The sequence below is a fragment of the Cynocephalus volans genome, chromosome 11 (assembly GCF_027409185.1).
Source record: "Cynocephalus volans isolate mCynVol1 chromosome 11, mCynVol1.pri, whole genome shotgun sequence".
NCBI classification, from domain to species: Eukaryota; Metazoa; Chordata; class Mammalia; order Dermoptera; family Cynocephalidae; genus Cynocephalus; species Cynocephalus volans.
Genome location: NC_084470.1, coordinates 60,328,324 through 60,348,922, shown reverse-complemented (window position 1 = coordinate 60,348,922; position 20,599 = coordinate 60,328,324). Strand labels below are relative to the sequence as shown.

Below are 20,599 nucleotides of genomic sequence, written 5' to 3'. Positions count from 1 at the left end.
TTCCTTCTGGCTGTTACAAGGAGTATGGCCCGAGGACAAGAAAGAAGGCAGGGAGGCAGGGGGTGGCCACCACGAGGGTGAGGGAGTGAAGCACATGGGGGACAGGGCTGTCCTATGTCTCCTCAGAGATGGGAGCTGGGGGTAGGGGGCGGGGTGGGGGGAGGTGCAATATAACTGAACTGAGTTTCTGTTTCCTCCAGCAGTTTTGGACTGGTTGGTCCCCTTTCAGCATTCCCTGCAGGCTTGGCCTCTCTTCCAAATGGAGGTTGCTCAAACATACAAAGACAGGCCTAAAGGGGTTCCCAACGTCCCCATATCTGCTTCTCCGCCTTTATGCACCTCTCCACCTCCCCTGGAGTGCCCTTTCCACCTCTCCGTGTCTGGGAAGACTTCCTTGCCCTGTCCCTGGTTTTGGCCCGCGCTGCGCTCCCCAGGGACCCCTGACCCCTGGACCGCATTTCACAAGGTGAAGGGGTGGGAGGCTCAGGCGTGGAGCAAGTGCTCAAGGTGCAACCTCACTGGACGCCGCCTACCCTCGGCCCCTGCCCACCACAACCACCTCCTAGCCCAGCTCTTAACCTCCCTACCCACGCCCCGCCCGCGGCGTCCTTCCCCCAACTCTGGCCTCCCCAGCCCAGCTGCAGCCGGAAGCGGCCTCGGGATGCGCTGCCCCACCTCTTCCGGGGCCTCTCTAGGCCGGAGCGCGGAATTTCGGTGGCTGCGAGAGGCCCAACACGGCTTCGCGAGGCAGCAGCGCCTCCTGGCGGGTCCCGGGCGCAGCGCGGAAGCCGAGGCCGTCCCGCCCCCCACCTCCCGGCAGCCATCTCTTCCCCTCCTCTACCACTGTTGATTTCCCCCACTTTGCCTGCTTTCCCGCCCAGCAGTGATGCAGCCCGGCCCAGTCTTCGCCGATCGGCCAGTGCGTGGCCATCGAAGCCCTCCCTCCACAGCGCAGCAGCCATTCAGCGTCCTCTTGCTTCGAGCCCTCCCTGACGCCCCATCGCCCTTTCAAGCGCCTGGCCCCAGCCCGCCAGGCCCTCCTCCGGTATAGCCGAGCTCGGCCGATCACCAGAACGTCCCCAATGACACCAGCCTTTCTGCTTCCTCCGGTCCTGCCATCTTCACACCTCCGTCCCAGGACGCTCTCGCTTCCCCCGCTACTACTTCGTAGCCGAGATTAGACGATGATTTGGGTGATTCTCCCGCTGGGCGCCTTGCCTGCTTTCTGAGGGCGGGGTGGCTCCGTGCCCATCGCCCACGCCCAGCTCAGGCCAGTGTGCCCTGGGGGCTCAGAGTTTGACTCCAAAGACGTAGACAGGATAAGGATAGGAGCTGGGTAGTACTCGGAGTTCTCTCAGAAAGCTTGGTCCGGGCTGGGTCTGGGGCTCCAGCCCTTTCTTCGGCTCCGGGGGCCCACCCAAGGCCAGGCAGCAGCTGGGAGGCCCGGCCGGGACGCTTGCAATACTCGCCCACCGAGCGTTGAGGCCCCGGCCCCTCCCGCCCCGCGCCGAGCCTTCCTGCCTGCCTTTTTTCCGTGCACCAGCCAGAAAGCCTTCCAGGACTGCCCTGGAGCCTCAGGGCCGGGCCGCACTGCCTTGGGCGACCATCCCAGCCACCAGGCGGAGCAACGTGTCGGGTGGGTCACGGCGAAGCCAGCTCTGGCTGTTGACCGCCAGGGGACAGCAGAGGCCGCCTCCCGCAGATGGTGGGACATGGGGTAAGAGACGGGATTAGGTCGCTGGCTAATCCTGTCCAGGCCCGGCTGTGCGCGGCCAGGCGGGTTAGCAGCCTTGTGTGGTTTTGAAAGCCGTTTTGTTCTTTCAGATTTTTTTCCAGGGCTACTCTTTCTTTCTTTTCTTTTCTTTTTTTTTTTTTTTTGTCATGGTCAAAACTGATCTCTATCCTGGGCCGGCCCGTGGCTCACTCGGGAGAGTGCGGTGCTGATAACACCAAGGCCCCGGTTTCGGATCCCATATACGGATGGCCGGTTCGCTCACTGGCTGAGCGTGGTGCTGACAACACCTAGTCAAGGGTTAAGATCCCCTTACCGGTCATCTTTAAAAAAAAAAAAAAAAAAAAAACTGATCTCTGTCCTAACCCTGCTCCTCCCATAGCTTTCTGCAGTGGCAGCTCCATCCTTAGACAGCCTTGGAGTCACCCTGAACTCATCTCGCCTCTCCCCCCAATACCCAGCCATTAGGGAACCCTGCCACCTCTTCCTTCAGGACAAGCCCAGCAACTCACCCACCTCTGCCACCACTGGGCTAAGCCACCCGACATGTCTGTTTGGAACAGCAGTAGCCCCTGTTTCAGTTTCACCCTTAGCCCCCATCCTCCACCCCAGAATCTAGTCTCAATGCAGCAGCCAGAATAATCCATTTAAAACTTAGAATCACTTCCTAATAAGATCCTGCCCCCTCCTCTGCTCAGGACCCAGCATTGGCTCCCATCTTACCCAGAGAAAAATCCAGAGTCTTTATGGTGGATGACAGGTCCCCACGCTTGCCCCCACCTGCCCCTTCTGCTGTCTGCCTCTCACTCAGCAGTCACAATGGCAGCCTGCCTGCTCATTTCACATGCCTGGCACATTCTGCCTCAGGGCTTTGCACTGGCTGATCCCACTGACTGGACCATTCCCCTGAAGGCATCCACATGGCTTCTTCCCCCCTCCAAATCTCTGATCAAAAGTCCCTTTCTAGGGCCGGCCTGCGGCTCACTCGGGAGAGCGTGGTGCTGACAACACCAAGTCGAGGGTTAAGATCCCCTTACCGGCCATCTTTAAAAAAAAAAAAAAGAGTCCCTTTCTTTTCTTTCTTTTTTTTTTTGGCGGCTAGCAGGTGTGGGGAACCAAACCCTTGACCCTAGTGTTACAAGGCCACACTCTAAAAAGTCCCTTTCTTAGTGAGGCCCACCCTGGCCCACCTTCTGGCCCCCTGTTCCCCAATGCCCTTACGTTGATGTTTTTACTCACCGTAGTACTGAGCATCTTCTAACAAATGACATGACTTAGTGGTTATGTTTAATGCTTCTTTTTTTATTTTTTAAATGACTGGTAAGGGGATCTTAACCCTTGACTTGGTGTTGTCAGTACCACGCTCTCCCAAGTGAGCCAACCAGCCATCCCTATATAGGGATCCGAACCCATGGCCTTAGTGTTATCAGCACTACACTCTCCCAAGTGAGCCACGGGCCGGCCCTTATGTTTAGTGTTTCTGTTCTGAATCTGATCCCTCACCTAGAATTTAAGTTCAAGGAAGGCAGGGGTCTTCACTTTGTTCACCGTTGTATTTACAAGTGCTACAAGAGTGCCTGGCACATAGGAAATATCAATTAGTGCTTGTTGAATGAATGAATGGATCCCTTTTCAGTTCATAGGCGAATGTGCACATGTGCACTTGGGTGGGTTGAGGAGGGTGTGAGCAAGGGCAGCTGCTGGACAGGGAGACCAAGACCCATGCTTTTGCCCTTTTTCCTGGTCTGTGTTGTCCTATCTTTCTGTAACAAGTGGTCATAAGAAAAAGGGTGAAAAGAAATATAGAGCTCTGTGCTGGGCTTTCTGGCTACTCTATTAACTTATCAATATCCCAAACAACGACTTATTTATTTATTTATTTGCAGAACAATTTTTTATTTTATGTATTTTATTTATTTATTTATTTTAAAGATGACCGGTAAGGGGATCTTAACCCTTGACTTGGTGTTGTCAGCACCATGCTCACCCAGTGAGCTAATTGGCCATCCCTTATAGGGATCTGAACCTGTGGCCTTGGCGTTATCAGCACCACACTCTCCTGAGTGAGCCACGGGCCGGCCCAGAACAATTTTTAAAAAGCATAAAGAAGGAAAACCCTGGGAAATTCTTCAAAACAGACAAAAATGGTTAATGATGCCCAAGAGCCTGTAGACCCATCCTCAGGGAGGTTGTGATTGGAAATTGACAGCCAGGGAGGAGGGATACTCATTTTCAAAGTCACGGGCTGGCCGGTTAGCTCACTTAGAGCATGGTGCTGATAACACCATGGTCAAGGGTTCAGATGCACTTACTGGCTAGCCACCAAAATAATAATAAAAAACAACAACAATAAAGTCACGTGGGCACTTGGCTTCTGAATTTAGCATAGTGGCCACATCACCTGTTCCTTCCCTGTTGGAGCCTGCTGCCTGTGGGTCAGGCTGGAGGAGTCCTGACTGGGCAGGCAGAGATGGCCTCTTGGGCCAGGGTCCTTCCTCCACCCCAGCATGTGTGTGTGTGTGTGTGCATGTGAATACTACTGTTAGCACATCCCCTAGGTCTGAGATGCCTGAAGCCAGGCCTGGTGTCCTGCTGCTGCTCTGACCTGCAGCCTTCTTTGGATGGAAGGAGCTTGAGAACACCCCCAAGTCTGCCTACAGGATGGACTCCTCCCTTTATTCCCAGGAGCTAAGGGTTCCAGGCAGGACTATGGCCCCATCTGATCAGGAAGAAGCCAGAGACTCCCAGAGGACAGCCCCTCATGCCAGGGCACCTTGGGCTGCATCCACCTCTAGGCCAGTGTCCAGCCCTTTCTTGGGGCCATGGGCTCCTGGATGAGTCCTCAGGATGGAGTCAGACGCCTGGGGCTGATGGGAATGGGACTCAGGAAATCCCCCTGCCCAGCTGGCACTGCCATGGGCCTAGCAGCCACCAGCTTGAAGAAGTCCTTTCTTCAGGGGGTTCCTAAGCTGACAGCTGCTTGCAAGTTCAAACTGGATTTTTCCTGCTGCCCTTTTCTGGGCGGCCTCGCCTGATGCAGGGTCTCTCCTAATGAGGGTTTGGTGCCAAGGCTTGGGCAGCTCCATCCTGCTGGGTCCCGGTTGGTTCAGGCCCGCCCAAGGCAGTGAGCAGCTTTGCAGTCCTACCCAGGCCAGGACACCTGGGGCTGCCATGCCTCCTTGCAGTCCCTGCCCTGCCTTGAACTCTCCCCTCCCCTCCACCACTCAGGGCCCACACACAGGAACTCATGAACCCACCTTTATTCACAATGGATTTTACTATTAAAAAGATCACCCCGACAGGGCACAGGATTCCTGGGCTTTTGTCCCCAAAGTCAAGGCATTGACAGAGAGTTGACATGGCAGCCTGGGAGCCACTGAAGGGCAGAGGGCCCTTCCTGGGGCTTCTGTAGGGCTCAGCTGCCCCTAGTTCAGACCCTCCCTGAAGCTGCTGGGGATGCACCTCACGTTGCCTCCTTCCGGAGGCCTCTCTCTGTCCCACTTCCTGGGGCCTCATTAATTCCTACCCACCTCACCCCGTGAGAAAGCAGGTCTGTGCTGAGCCTGGCCCAGGCCCAGAGCTGGGTCTGAGTGTGCCACTGATTGGTTTGGAAGGCAGGGGGCGGGGTGGGTAGGGGACTTGCCCTGTCACTATTCTCATCCCAAGAAAAGAGACGGGGGGCCTCCATCACCATCCATGTCCTGGCCTCCACCCCACTTTCCAGGAACTCAGGGACCATGGTGACGAAGAATATAAAACACAGCTGATCTTACGTAATAATATTTATAAAAAGGGAATGCCAGCCTCCCCACCCCTGCCCCAGTTTGGCCCCTGGGGTCTTTGGCTCCCAGGGGCAGGACACTCTGGGCCCCAGCTTCTCTCTTCTCCCAGCAGTGGAATGTGAGCTATGGCCCAGGCTAGGGGTTGGGGGAGTCCCAGCCTCCCCAGGACTGGTGAAAGGACAAGGCAGGGATCCCTTGGGTATACCCACACCAGCCCCACCCTCAACAGAACCTGCTGACCCTATCTATGGGTTGGGGTGGGGCCTCCTCTTGTGGAGGGGATGGAAGAAGAAGACAAGAATATCTAAGGACCTGAGCCCAAGTATCTGAAAGAGGCCTAGGGGAGGGATGGAAGGAGAAAAGGCAAGTGGGCTGGGGAGATGAGGCCCAGGGTACAGATCTTGGTATAAGAGCAGAGTGGGCAGATGGCTGAAGGCTTGGGTTCCAGCTCTACATGCCTCTACAGGCTGTGTGACCTCAGGAGGCAGCTGCTGGGCCTCAGTGTATGCATCTGTGCAAGAACAGATGAGGGGCCTAGGTGGGATCTGAGGTGACAGCCTTACCCTGCTCCCAGCTGAGAAAGTCCCTGCAGCTCTGAAGCCCAACAGGGTGGTGGCCCAAGGGCCTTGGTCCTTGCTCTTTAACAAAAACCTTCCACAGAGAAGACATGGGGTGAAGCCAAATGCTATGGTGTTAACTGGATCTTTTCCCTCCAATTGACTGGCCACTGGATGGGTGTAGGGGCTGGAGAGTTTGGGCAGGGGTGCCAGGACAAGTAAACGAAACAGGATGGAGGTCACCCTAATGGCTTCCTCCGGGCTGGCTGGTCCCCGAGATCCAGTCAATGATGATGAAGCTCAGGCTCATGGTCATCAGCAAGAAGCCAAGCACAGCAAAACAAAGGGCCTGTAGGGTCATAAGTCAGGATCAGGTCTGAGGTCAGGATAGCCCCCTCAGTCCCACACTAGCCCACCAGCCTTAAGGCCCCTCGCACCAGGATTTTGGGGGTGGATCTTGCAGGCTCCTTCTCAGTGGGCACAATTCGGAAATAGAAGATAGCAGGAAAGATGAAGATGAGGCATGGGGCAGATGTGGCACCTGCAAAGAAACAATGCATGATCACTGGGGGCTTGTGTCCATCTTTCAGCTAAGGTTTGAGGATGGACCCATCAATGAAATCAAACATTCCTTGCTGGACGAGTTTCATCTTGAGACTCCACTTGAGAGCTCTGTCTGATTCTGGGAAGCCCACCACCTCTCGCCTTGTTCTCCATCCACGAGGATGGAAGGCTGGTATTGTTGGTGTCAGCAGAATATCAGTGAATGAAGCTAGTAACGAGGAAAGGCAAGTCAAGAGATGGAGAGGTACAAAGGCTTATGGATATTGTGTTCCTGGATACAGCTATTCCTAAAGGCTCTTTCATTGTTTGAGCCAACGTATTCCTTTCTGCTTAATTCATTTTGAGTCAGATTTCAGACACACAGAACCAAGAGTCCTGTCCATGACATTCATGATACTCAGCCCCTAGGTATGTGTGGCAGTCCCTACAGAGTTGGGTTGAGAAGGCAGTCCCCTAAGTTGGATCATTTCAAAGATGTTTCAGAATTGTCCGATCTTCCAGCTTAGAGCCCCAACTGGGATGGGGCAGTGGACAGAGCTCCAATCCTTGAGTCCTATGGTCCTGGAACTAGATCAAGTCTCCCCACTCGCCAGCTGTGTGGCCCTGCTGCTTCTTTAATCACTCTTAATTTCAGTTTCCTCATATGTGAAATGGACAAGACACAACGAGATCTTTTGTGGAGGCCTCTGACCCCTGGAGTCCACCCCCTGCCCCAGTAAGCGGTACTGACTGAATGGTTCTGAGCCCTCAAAAGGGATTAGATAGCCTTAAGGATAGAATCTAAGATGGGAGGCCAAACTGTGCACACGGCCAGCAGCCATCACTTAAATGTAGGGTGTTGAGCTCAGGAATTTGCCAGGAATGAAAATTCTTGGGGGCAATACCCCACTTCCACAGGAGAATAAGACCCTTACCGATGACCCCAAAGATGCCCAGGATGTTGGGGGCGAAGATGACCAGCAGGTTGATGAAGGTAAGCAGACCAGTGGCAATGAGTACGTGCCGCAACCAGTTGAACTCCTGGTTCTGAAACAGTATCTGCTGGATGGCACGGCGCACCTGGGGGACAGGTGGGATGAACCATTAGCCCGTCAGCCCCATCAGCCCCATCCCTCCCATTGTTCTGGCCACCTGCTCACCAGCTTACCGGGAACAGAACGATTGGCACTGTGAGTGTGACTGCTGTCAGCACGGCCACACGCACACACAAGATCAGCACATCAAATGGGTCCACCCTGATGTAAGTGTGCAGCAGCTCTGACTCCACGCTGTCTGTGGCAGGCAGGGAGGGTGGTCAGCAGGTAGCCCAGGGAGGGAGTTGGGCTCTGAGCCGCCCAGTGGACCCTGACACTGTGGGGAGTGGCACTCAGACTCACCTCCACAGCTGCAGGGCATAGTCAGGAATCACACACCTAATGAGCGCCTACAGTATGCAGGGCGCCATGGCCACTGACCAACCCCTTGCCCCCAACCTGGCCTCGGCCTTTGCCCCCACTGGTCCAGCCATACCGTAGAAGGTGAGGTAGCCGAAGAGGGCAGCCAGGAAGTACATGACATACATGACGGAGATGGACAGGTTGGAGATGTGTTGCATCTTCTTCTTGGAGGGGCTGTGGGGCATGGAGAGAGGGTGGTGACAAACTGGGCCACAGTGGGAGACCCCATGTGCCCCAGGGTCTTCCTGGCACCACACCCTCACCATTCAGCAGCTGAGAGTGTCTCCTTCTTGCCCCCAATCCCACTTCATGGCAGCCATGAAGACCTTTAACAAAGTGCCTTGGCTCCTGTCACCCCCCCAACACACACACACCCAGGACCACATCTGTTCTCCCCAAACTAGCTCAAGGCAGCCCCTGCCCCCTTTCCCAGCCACAGACACCTACTCCTTGAGCTCTGTATAGATGGGCAGCACCTCGGGGTGGCAGACAAAGGCGAAGGCCATGATGGGGATGGTGTATGCTGTCTGGGGAAACATGGGACTGTGTCAGAGCAGCCCCCACACCCTCACCAGGCCCCTGTCCCTACCTCAGCCTGTCAGAACCTGTGAATTGAGTGTGAAGTAGCTTGGGGTGCAGAAGGCTGAAGCCTCAGTCTCAACCTGCACCTGCACCTTCTCCTCCATGACCTCCGTGTAGTTGAAGTTGTCTGTGGTGTTGCCGAAGGAGGGCAGCGGGCAGGAAACGTGGAACTTTTTGTAGATGACCTGTGGAGGAAAGGGTATCAGAGCCAAGCTAGGCTGCCATGAAGCCACATCTAGAGCAGGACCAGAAGAGCTGCCTTCTGATCCAGGCTTTCCAGAGGTAAATGCCCCTCCTTCTGACAGAGGACTCGTCTGGAAGACTTGCCCCCTTCCCTGACCAACATGGAAGGTGACTCACTGCAATTAGGAAGAACACCATGCAGCTGAGAGAGAAGCCACTGGAGTAGCCCAGGTAGCCTGCAAAACAGGGGGGAGGGGCACTGTGAGACTGCGGACCCCCCCATGCATCCTTCCAACGTCCCCCTCCAAGGCCCTGACCCTGCCATACTCACCAAGCTGCCGCATCAGTGCCAGGGGCAGAATGATGATGACAGAGACCAGGATCACCAGGTAGTTCCCGTTCATGTACCAGTCCCTGCAGGGATGGAAATGGGGATCCAGGGTCAGAGCCCACTCAGCTTGGGGTGGAGCCACCTTCCTCCTCCAGTTGATAGTCACTAGTTGGGGTCACTAGTGGTGTTCACAGCTCTGATTCTCCCTTTCCACATCTGCAAAATGGGCAGTCTTGGTACTCTCTTTGGTGATGTGAGGACGGAGGCACTGGCCTGGCACACAGCTCATGCTTGGTAACCGTTACTACTACAGTTGCTGCTGTTGTTTTTCTCAGGACACACACATTTGGCCCAGTCTCTGGAGGAAGGCCGGTGGATGAAGGGACCTGGCTCTGGAGGAACAGTGTTTTCCATGGGGGTCTCAGGGACTTGCCAATAACCTGTGCCCCTCATGGTTCCTCCTGGCATCTGGATCTTGCACCGTCTTGCCCCCTCCTCTACCCTCGTGAATAGACATGGGGCAAAGTGAGATAAGGGGATAAGGGACTTTCAAGGGTAAGCCCAAAGGCAAACTCCTTTGGAAAGCCCCCGAGAGCCCCAGAATCCTGACTCTTGCCCTCCTCCCAGAGCTGCTCTCAGCCTCTCAGCCCCTCTGCTTGTCTGGGCTAGGCTGCCAAGAGCAGGACCTGGCTGTGTCCTCTCTGCCCCCAACCCAAAAAACACAGTTGATGTCCAGTCAGTGCTAACTAAAGTAATGGCAACTAGGACACCCTGGGCTTAATCTCTTGGTGGGGGGGCTAACCCCATGGTCAGGAATAGCAGGCGCTTAGAGCTAAGCCTGAGGCTCTCATGCGCCTGAGCTGGGTCCAGGGCCAGCTTCCTCAGCTTCACCCTGCCCCTAGCCCCACACGTCCCCTCCCGGGGGGTCCCCCAGATGCTTCATAAACAAGTGTGGACTGAATGTGGTTCTGCTGGCAACTTTCTGCCCCTCCACCAGCCACTCGTTTCTCCTGCCAACCCAGCCTGGGTCTCTATGTCGGCGGTGGACATGGAGGGGTGGGACTAGGGCATCCCACCCTCACCCAGCCCTGCCCCACCCCAGGGCTCACGAGGTTTGGTCGTCCAGGTTCAGAAAGGTCTGTATGACAAGAGGCAGCTCAGACTTGATGATGTACAAGTAGCTGGACATGGCTGCGGGGGGGAAGGGAGAGCAGGTGCTGGGGTCAGCTGAACTGGCTAGTTTTCAGGCCTGCCCACCTGCCCACTGCCTGCTGGACCCTGCCCACTGGTCTCACCTCCAATATTCTGTAGCGTGATGGCCACTGCTGCCACCAGCTTTCCTGGGGTCCCGAAGGCATGGTAGCCCAGCTGCTCATAGGCACGGATGCCTGCGGGAACCGGGGGTCAGGAAAGTCAGGGCAGCTGGCCCTAGTCCACACCCCCCAGCCCCAGCCTGCTCCAGGCAGGGTGTGAGGCTCACCCACGACCCCTGAAGACTTGAGGAGCAGGTGGATGGAGTAGCTGGAGAGCAGGGCGACGGCCGTCAACAGGAACCTGGGGAAGATGGATGGAGAGAGGCCACTGGGGGCACCCATGGCTGGTGGGGGTGGGGGGTGGGGCGAGGGACTCTAGGAGGCACGCGTGAAGAGGGTCTGTGTCTCTATCCCCAACAGGTGTGGATGCAAGCTCAGCAGGCCCCAGGATGGCGAACACCACTCTGTTTCACCAAGGGTAGAATGTGCCCCAGAAGGGGCCCTCTGGGTCAAGAGTGTCCCCGTGACTGCCCGCTGAGCACCTCCTCCTCTTGAGTCCTTGAGACAAACATGTTTTCCATTCAGGCTGCAGGGCAGTGCCCCCAGGTAAAGGACACAAGTGCCCACACATGGTTGGCCCTGAGGGTTCAGCCACCATATGTAAAAAAGGCGGTAGAAAGACAGACTAGGCCTGTAAGGCTGGCCCTGGGCTGTGACCTCAGTGGGTTTACTGGGCAGTGAGGTATATTTGTCTGGCTGTGGGTGTTGTTTCAGCCGTGGTTTGGATTTAGTGTAAGAAGTGCCCACCCACCACAGCCGGGGCCCTGGGACAGGGAACTGGAGGGTCCTGGGAGGTCATGGTTGGCGGCTTGTTTAAGGCTCCCTATCTTTAGGTTTGCTGAGGGCACTCACAGGAAAAGGACAATGCCTGTATTGGCCATGGCATAGGCAAGCCCCAGGATGCCGCTCCCCATGATAGCATTGCTGAGGTTAAACACTGACATCCCGAACGACGTCTTCCCCTCGAACTGCAGGCACCAGAGTGGAATAGTGAGGCATGGAGGCATCGTGGTGTTCCCCTTGCCATTCCTCAGCCTCCCATCACTGCCCCAGAGCACCTCTTTGCTGCATCCAAGACCCCCCCCCATATAGCTCCCAAGCCCCTCGTTGCTGCCCAGCTCACATCAGTGAAGTGTGGCTCCTTGCTGGGGCTTTTCTGTAGGAAGCCCTTGCCCTCAGCACAGCTCTGTCTGGAGTCCTCGATCCTGCAGGCACAGGTCAGGGCAGATGGCTCAGCTCCAGCCCTTTGCTCTGCACCCCTGCCCTGCCCTGTCCTGGGCTATCACTGGGTCCCTCTTCTACTCACCTCTGGATGCAGGCTGTGGGGGTGACCACTGGAAGTAGCCCCTCCAAGTGTTTGCCGTTGGGCACCAGTTCTACCATCTCTGTCTGCAGAGGCGCCTCCATGGCTCAGGGACCACCAGCAGCAACACTACTCTCACACCGACAGTCAGAAGTCTGCAGAGCAGCCAGTCCCTCTGGTTATAACCCTCCTTGGGCCCACGGCCAACCTCCCACATGGGGCCTACAGCCATAGCACACCTCTCAGAGGATCACTTAGGGCACACACACATGCAGCTCTGCCTGCTGCCTCCCTGGGACCTGCCTTTGTTGGGGGTAGAGCTCAGACACCTGGGTTTCCCAGTTCATCCTGACAAGACACCTCAGCCAGTACGTAATGCACCCCTTACACACGTACCAGCCCAGCAAGCTCTTGGGGCCTCAGTTTCCCCATCTGTGAAGTAAGCCATCATCTGATGACCTGAGTTCAGACCCCAGCAGCATCAGGAGCCTAGATGCTGAGTCCCAGGCCCCCAGACCCCACTCTGGGTGTGCACCCAGGACAGACTCCCCCTCCCTGACATTAGTGCTGGGAGATGGTTTCCTGCACTGACCCTATGTGCCAGGGCCTCCTGGCCAACCTAGAATGGCACTGCCCGACGGCTGGAGGCCTTGGGAGAGGGTGAGGGCTGTGGGCCCTGTTCCCAGCCGCCTGGCGGGTACTGCTGGCTGCCAGAACAAAGGGCCCTCTGTGGGCTGAGAGCTGGCGCTGGGAACGGCAGGCGCAGAAGCTGCCCCCACCCCGGAGCCAGGAGGCCTGAGGCAGTGCTGGTGGCTGGACACCTGGACCCTTCCTGCCTAGCTGCTGCAAAGGGCCCTCAGGGGGCCTTCCAGGAAACGGGTGCGTCGGGGCCCAGTTCTCTGGGCCACACAGGCCTTGCCCTCCACACAGTCCTGGCCTCAGGGTCTTGTTCTCCTTCAAGCCTCTCCTCCCCTGACAGGGAACCTCCAACCCTCAGGTGCCCACCATCCAGAAGTCAACCCTCTGAACAGACCCCCCATTTCCCGGAACCCGAGCCCAGGAGCTCCGGGCCTTGGCCAGTTGTAGATGAGCCTGGATCACTGGATCAGTCTCCCCCCCCTCTGCTCTCAGGGCTTGGCTCTGTTGAGCCTCTAAGGAACCAGCTCCCCTGCCCCCCTTTCCTACCCACTGCCTAGACAACTTGCTGGCCAGGAGTTGCCTACCCCATGCCCAGAAGGTGACTGGGCATAGTGCCCCCAGGGTCTGTAAGGACATCCTGAGGGCCAGACTGGCCAGCAGGAGGGCTGAAGCCAGAGTGGAGGCCAGGGAAGGGGCAGCACTGCCAGACAGGACAGCCAGAGCCTGGTTCTGCAGCCATCATGCTCCCTTTGCTTGGGAACCTTTAATCCTGCCCTGAATCCCCCATCCCTATTCCAGACCCCTATGGTTTCAGGTCTGCTCTTGAATCTGGAGCTCTAGGGGACTCAAACTTAGCACTCGGGGCTAGGGTGAAGAGGGAGGAAAGGCTCAGACCTCAGGCTCTGGTGCTCCGGAGGCAGCAGCTGCACGTTACTGACCAAAGGACCCTCTCCTGGCACTGTCCCAGGCAGCCACAGGCCAGATGTCAGATCCCAGATTCCTCAGCTGTGGGGGCTCTACACCTGGCACTCTTGCACCCCTCAAATTTGCATCTCTTTCCTCTGATGCTAGCATCTGAGCCCTGCTCTCCTTCCAGCCCTGCCCACTTGGGACCATGACATTGTTAATGTCGCTTCTTGAGCCCTCTTCCCCTAGCCCCATGTTCCCTAGGTCAGCTTGTCCTCATGTTCCTTCCCTAAGGCTTGCCATCAGCACCTCTCCAAGGATCCCACCTTGGTGTGGAGGTGCCGGTGTCTGGTCTCCAGAGTCACGCCAGAGTGCCCCTGGCACTCAACTAGGGTTGCCCTTGCCCAGCCCCCAACCCTGGGCAGGCTGGGACAGGCCCTCAGAGAGTGCTGAGTTAGCAGCCTGTACAAAGGACCCTTCTCTGCCTTAATATCCTTTCCTAGCTGCTAGGCACTGCCTCTAGGAAGACCACAGTCCATGGCATGGGCTATGGGAGGTATCTGAGGTCCTGACTTCTGGCTCCCCATCCCTGCTACAGGACCTGGGCCTGGACCTTCGTGGCCTGGTGGCTATTATTTATTCATGACCAGTCATTGCTGGGGCTCAGGCTGGCCTGAGATTCCCGAAAGAACATGGAATACCTCTCCTCCAGTGACCTCCAGTCTGGAAGGGACAAAACCTCCCAATACCACCCCTACCACCACCCTATAGTTCCTGCTGCAACCAAGTGAGTCACATAGGGACTCAAAAAAGGGGAGAAGGAGGCATCAAGGAAGGCTTCCTGAAGGAGGCGATGAAGTCAGTTCTAGAATTCCAGCAGGAGCCCATGAGGTGTGGAACAGGAAAGAGTGCCTCAGACAGGGTACAGCATGGGCAAAGGCCCTGAGGTGTGGCATGAGGATGGAATGAAGGTTCCATGGCTACAGACAAACCTGACAGAGACTTAAAGGCCAGGGAAAGGAGTCTGTTCTTCAGTCTAGGGCAGGGATGAGGGCTGGGGGATGAGTGGGGATTAGTTCTGGTCTGGCATGTGGGCCCCCAGTCATTCCCTGAGGCTGCCAGCCCATTTTTGACAGCTCCCACCCCTCAGGCCTGCTGCCTCCCAGGCTGCTTTTTTGGGGGGGGGGTGAGGATGGGGGTGGTGACTAGCTGGTATGGGTATCTGAACCCTTGACCTTGGTGTCAAATGCTGAGCTCTAACCAACTGAGCCAACCAGCCAGCACAGACTGCTTTGTATCAGGAATCAGGGTAAACTCAGGGAGAGCCCCTGAAAAGGAAAGCTGCCAGCAGAATCTGACCCACTGTGGTGAAAGCCTGGAGTAGACACTCTAAGGCCCACCCTGGTCCTGCCTTACTGTGTGGCTGGGGCAGAGTACTCCCCGCTCAGGACCTCAGTGTCCCCCTGTCCTCTAGGGGTCCCGTGAGGCTTGGCCAAGGTGGGGACAGAGTAAGGAGCCTCCCTGAGGTCTTCGCCCCTACGGCAGGCCATGGATGCCCAGAGAGGGGTCAGGCACTGGGCAAGAAGATCACTATGACCTTGGGCAGGTCATCAGAATGGCATTTTTCAGTGTGAGCCCGGACAGTAAATTGATGGACCAGGTCGCTGCCCTGGGACCTGTTTGCTCTGCTGGGAGATAGGGCTAGGAGGGGCCAGGAACCACAGGGACGGTGCAGCAGGTAACGCCCACCCACGCGGGCATCACGGAGTGAGAATTCGCCAGGCACATCTTGGCAGGTGTTGAGTTTGGCTAATTAAAGATTTCGAGGCCCAGGAATCCAGGCCACCGTGGGGCAGCTGCTTGCGTCAGCCGCTACAGGAAACATACCTCTCTGTCCAGGGATCAAGGTCCTTGGAGTCCCCAGGGCTCTAAGCCTGCTTTCCTCCCGGTGCTCTGGGACATAAGTGGGTCTGCAGTAGTGGGCTGGCTACGGGGAGGCATCCACACTGTCCTTCTCTTGTTTCTGTTGTCCCATGCATGAATGGGGACACAGACCCCATGGAGCTTATTACTATGGCCCAGGCTTCCTGATCTCAGCCCATATCTCAGAGGAGAGGCAGCAGGACTGGCTTGAGGGTCCATTGTGATTATCCTTGGGGGTTCAAGGGTAAGGACTTCCCCCAGTTCCAACTCAGCACATTCTTACCACTCCACTCGTTGGCTGAGGCAGGGGCCTCTCCCAGACTGGCACCCATCTGGACAGCTACCCCTCTGTCCACCTGCTTCTCCAGGTCTCAGAGAGAAGACACCCCCTCCTAGGACAAGCCATTAGTAAGAAGGGAAGGCAGATGCAATTTTTTTTTTTTTTTTTTTTTTTTTTTTGGTGGCTGGCCATTACAAGGGTCAAACCCTGGACTTTGGTGTTATCAACACCATTCTCTAACCAACTGAGCTAACCAGCCAGCCCCCAGATGCAACTGATGTATTTGAATTGTATGTTCTCAAGGCACAGCCACGGGGATTGGTGGAGTGTTAGAACAGGGAAGAAACACCCCTTTCCCCTCTCCCAGGCCTACAACTCCAGAGTTCTACTCCAGTGGATCCCAGTCCCCCATCTGCCACTCCCACATTGTCAGCAACACAACACAACGATGCAAGTGGTCAGTGTGTGGACTGAGGGGGTGATATGCAGAAGGGGGCACATACAGAGAAAAGCAGATGGCCCAGAGCATTGATATACTGGCCACACCAATCCGTCACCTCTCAGCTCATTGGTCCCGGGATCTGGGGTCTGTCCTCTATGTTCTGGGAAGCTGGAGGTGTCTAGGATAATAAGAGACAGCCAGCTGGGGCCAGAAGGCAGACTTTCCTGTGACAGGGTGCTTTTCTAGACACCCAACAGATGCTTATATTTGGGCCTAGCTCCAGCCACCCAGGCCTCCCCTCCTGCCAGCCCCGGACCCTCCTTGCTTGCACTGCCCACAGCAAGGTTGCAGCCAGAACTTCTTGGCTCAAGACTGGGCCAGAGCCAGTGGCAGCCCCCTCCCTCCTATTGCCAGCCTGCTGAGAGGGACGTGCAGCCTGAGGCCCAGCTAAGGAACAGGACAGGACATCATGTGACTGTGGCCCCCCAGGGGCAGGGGAGACCCTGAGCCAGCCAGCCCATCCTCCTCCCTGCTGACCCGGAATCCCCTGGAGGTGGCCAAATATTTGGACAGCCGGACTTCTGGCCCCAAAGAAAGCTGGAGCACAGGCTTTGGGCAGTTCAGGATTCACTGGAGACCCCAATGTGGGGCTAAAGGCAAAGTCAGCCTGGAGGAGGGGTGACATCCAACCTCAGGAAGAAGCAGAGAGTGTCAGAGGGAGGGAAGAGAGCTAGACAGGGAGAGAGCAGGGAGAGAAAACACACATGCATTAAATACAGGCATCCACATATACTGACCCATACAGAGAGACAGATAGAGAGGTCCAGGGAGACAGAAAAATGCAGATGGATAGAGAGGGACAGAGACTGAGGAAAACACGGAGAAAGACAAAAATCACATGAAGATAGGTGGGTAAACATTCAGACAGGGAGACAGAGAGAAACAGAGACAACCAGAGAGGTGAGGAACTCAGAGATATTACCAAGCCATCAGAGAGAGGCAGATGGAGGAGACAGACAATGAAACAGCAAGAGTCGGCCAATGAAAGACAGAGAGCCCTGGAAGGAGCAAGAAGGGGAGAAGGAGCCAGAAGGCCCAGGTGAGGGGAAACAGACTCAGTGGGTACTGCAGGCATTGCCCGACAGAACCCTGAAAGAACCCACAAGAATGCCACAACTGCATCTCCACATCCTCTCAAGGAAATGTTATGCTCCCACCAGCCAGGTGTAGTGATATTTAGAGGGTGGGGCTGAGCCCCCTAGGGCCACAAAGCCAGACCCTGCTGGAAAGCTCAGAGACTCCTGGTCCAGTATCAGGGCTTGTCTAGCCAAACAATGGAAAAGACATGCAGAGATGATGATCAGTTGGAGTGACCCCCATTCTCAGCAGCCACTCACATGCACAGATGTGCCAGCTGGGAGACTATGTACAGGACATGGCCCACAGAGCAGAAATTCAAAACCAAGTCTCCCAGGCCACTGGCTGGAAAGCCCCTCCTGTCCCAGCAGTTGATCCTTGCCTTTGGCCCCAAGAAGCCCCACCTGGTCCTCCAGAGCCCCACCCTGCCCTTCTGTGTCTGTCGTCCCATGCAGAGTCAAAGGCCCACCCTGCACTCATAAGACTGAGTGTGCACATGGCACAGAGTAGGTGCTCAGTGAATGTTTAAAGACTGGGATAGGTTCAAGCCTTCAGCGCATTTTACCCGCTACAAGTAAGGCCTAGCTCCTGGCTGTGTCTGCACTAGAATATCCTTCCACAGGGACCCCATCCTACTATGGCATAGACCGCACATCCCACCCCAGCTTTCTGTGCACACAGATGCCAAAACCGCACCTCCCTGATAGCCAACCATCTCCCTTCCCCTCCAAACATGTTTTCCCTTCAAACTGGGTGCCTGTCTCCACACCTGGCTTAGACTTCCAGGGTACACTCCATTCAGATTAAAGTCCTCCCCTGACCCAGCCTAGAGATCATGAACTAACCAGCCTGCTCATTGTGCCTCAGTTTTTCCATTTGTGGCACAAGGACAGGAGGAACCAACTGTCATGGTCTGGCCACCAGAAAGCCTGGACTGGGACAGTGACAGTTTGTGATATGGGTCAAAAGAACTAACACTCAACAAAGGGTGCCTCCAGAGGCCAGTGAGGATATGAGCTCCATGGGCCCAGGCAGAAGGAAATTCTGAGACATACGTCCCTCCCCTCCCCAGAGATGCAGCCTTCTGCCCCCAATCCCAAGAAGTCAAAGATTCTCATTTCTGATTTCAGCCATTCACTCCCGATCCCTCCAACCAGTGGAGCTTCCTGCGGGAAGGCTTCCGTGGCTGTGTCAAACCTCCCCCCTTCAAAATGGAACTGTCGGGCCGACCCTGTGGCGCACTCGGGAGAGTGCGGCGCTGGGAGTGCAGCAGCGCTCCCGCCAGCGGGTTCGGATCCTATATAGGGATGGCCGGTGCGCTCACTGGCTGAGCCTGGTGCTGCCAGTCACAAAAAAGACAAAAAAAAGAGGAACTGTCTCTGGATCTCTCTAGCTTTCTATCCCCCAGACTAAGAGTCCTCAGAGATTTGCTTCCTTTTCAGAAGAAACTGAACCCCTATCCCAGACCGTGTACTGAAGAAGAGGGGCAGAAGGCTCAAGGGCCTCTTGCAGGGGCAGCACAGAGGCCTGAGGCAGTCATGGAAGGAGGGACAGGCTGAAGGAAGGATGGACATGGGTGAGGGTGTCCTCCACGGTTTTCCCTAGGGCACAAGGGCCTTTGATTTAGCCCTCCTCAGAACTGTTAGGGAGCCCATTCCTGGGCTCAGGGCTCAGGTCACTGTGGGAGGGAAACGGCGGATCCCCACAGGCCCCACCCGTGCCTCCCTCTCCCCGGGTGTAAACAAACGCACGCCATTTGCTGTGACCAATCGAAGCGGCCAATCGGGTGGGGGCGGGCTCTTGCAAACCAAGTCTTGCGTCCTTCCCTCCTCCCGTGCGCGGTGCTGGCTCTTACACCCCCGCCCGGGCGCCAGGTGGGGAGGAGCGCACACAGCGCCCCGCCCTCAGGCCAGGGAGCCACGCCTGCCCTTTGCCCGCCGTGCCCGCTGGCTCCGCTGCAAATGGCACTGGCTCTGGGGCCAGCATGTATCCCTCTGCCCCTCAGGCGGCCCGGCCCGATCTGCCCTCAAACCCCTGCCCAACGCAGCCGGGATAAATATACTCGGATTCCCGGCGTGCCAGCCGGGCCGCTCTGCCTGTCAGACGCCCGTCGGGGCAGCGCTCTAGTGACTGCTCCGGGCCCCTGTTGGGTCCTCTTTCCGGACCCTCTCCAGACCGCCCCCGCGGGCCCTGCCTCTGGAAGCCTGTCGGGTGCCGCCTGAGCCCCCAACAAGGCGTACTGTGGCCCCAGTCCCGTGTGCCGCCGACCTCCTGCTGTCCCGCCCGGCCATGCAGAGAGGCCGCGAGGCGACAAAGTTCCCCTCCCGGGATCCGGCACAAGCTCGGAGCTGGGTCCCAACTGGCAGGCGCCCAGACCTGCGCCTGGAGCGCGCGAGGCTCTGGATCGCCGGAGGCTGGGGCGCCTGCCGGGGTCGCGGCGGGCGAGTGCAGCTGCCCAGAGCCCGGCTACGGACTGAAGGGTGGACAGTAGGGTTCGACCCGCCCAGTGCCCCAGGGCTGGTAGGTCGACGCCGCCAACGGTACCTGGCTTCGCGGGTGGGCACGCGCGGCGCTCCGCTTGGGCCGGTGCCCTCTGCTCTGCTCCCGGCTGAACGTAGGGCTGCGAAGGCGACAGCCGCTGCGGGGGATGAAGTGCGCCCGGCCCCGCCCTCAGCCCGCCCCCGGCCCGCCAATCCCTGGCTGCCCGCGGGAGGAGGGGCTGGTCCGGGGAAGAGCGGGGGCTGGGGCAGGCCGGGAGCAAAGGGGCAGCTGGAGCGCTGGGGAGCCCCTAGGTAGAACAGCTTCTCCAGGAGGGGCTCCGTTGAATCTTGTGGGGGGATTGTTCCAGTCCAAAGCAGATTGTCCAAGGTCTCTAGGTACCACCTTAACCTCTGCTCTGGGCCGGCCCCGTGGCTCACTCGGGAGAGTGCGGTGCTGATAACACCAAAGCCACGGGTTCGGATCCTATATAGGGATGGCCGGTTGGCTCACTAGCTGAGCGTGGTGTTGACAACACCAAGCCAAGGGTTGAGATCCCCTTACCGGTCATCTTTAAAAAAAATAAAATAATAATAAAATGCTCTGCTCTCACTTCCGTGAAGCCAGAAGGGGATCTTCAGCCAAGAGGAGTGGGAACAGGGCAATGCTTAACCTCAGTGAAGGTTGCTTTGAATAGAGGACTTTCAGACATCACTCAAGCAACAGAATGCCTTTTCTACCTGCCTCACCCTTCCCAACCAGTGGTGGGAAGGGGTGGGGATGGGAGGGCTTCCTGCATCAATTCTGTCTTCACTGCAGACATTCAGAGGAGACTGTGGCTGGAACAGACAGGGGCAGCAGCAGTGAGGACAGGAGAGGGGAGCAAGGCTTGGCTTGCTCTGAGCCTTGCCTGGGGCTTCCCTGCCATGGCCCCCATTTCCTTATTTCTAAGGTGTAGGAGACAGCTGTCAGCCTCTCCGTGGCAAGTGGGAGCTGGGACTTGGTGCCCTG

At 56.9% G+C, this 20,599-nt stretch overlaps 1 protein-coding gene across 1 annotated transcript; it reads right to left on the bottom strand.

The window, feature by feature from the left end:
* Positions 1–5,030: 5,030 nt before the first annotated feature.
* Positions 5,031–19,725, bottom strand: SLC38A3 (solute carrier family 38 member 3). The gene is made up of 16 exons (XM_063114039.1): positions 19,655–19,725; positions 11,787–11,938; positions 11,604–11,685; positions 11,333–11,448; positions 10,648–10,721; positions 10,463–10,555; positions 10,277–10,358; positions 9,168–9,250; positions 9,014–9,072; positions 8,677–8,838; positions 8,519–8,598; positions 8,145–8,245; positions 7,783–7,907; positions 7,550–7,694; positions 6,509–6,612; positions 5,031–6,420 (listed from the first exon to the last, which is right to left on the bottom strand). The coding sequence occupies exons 2-16, from the start codon at positions 11,885–11,887 to the stop codon at positions 6,316–6,318; spliced, it is 1,512 nt and encodes a 503-aa protein (XP_062970109.1). The 5' UTR covers positions 11,888–11,938; positions 19,655–19,725; the 3' UTR covers positions 5,031–6,315.
* Between the last annotated feature and the right edge of the window lie 874 nt (positions 19,726–20,599).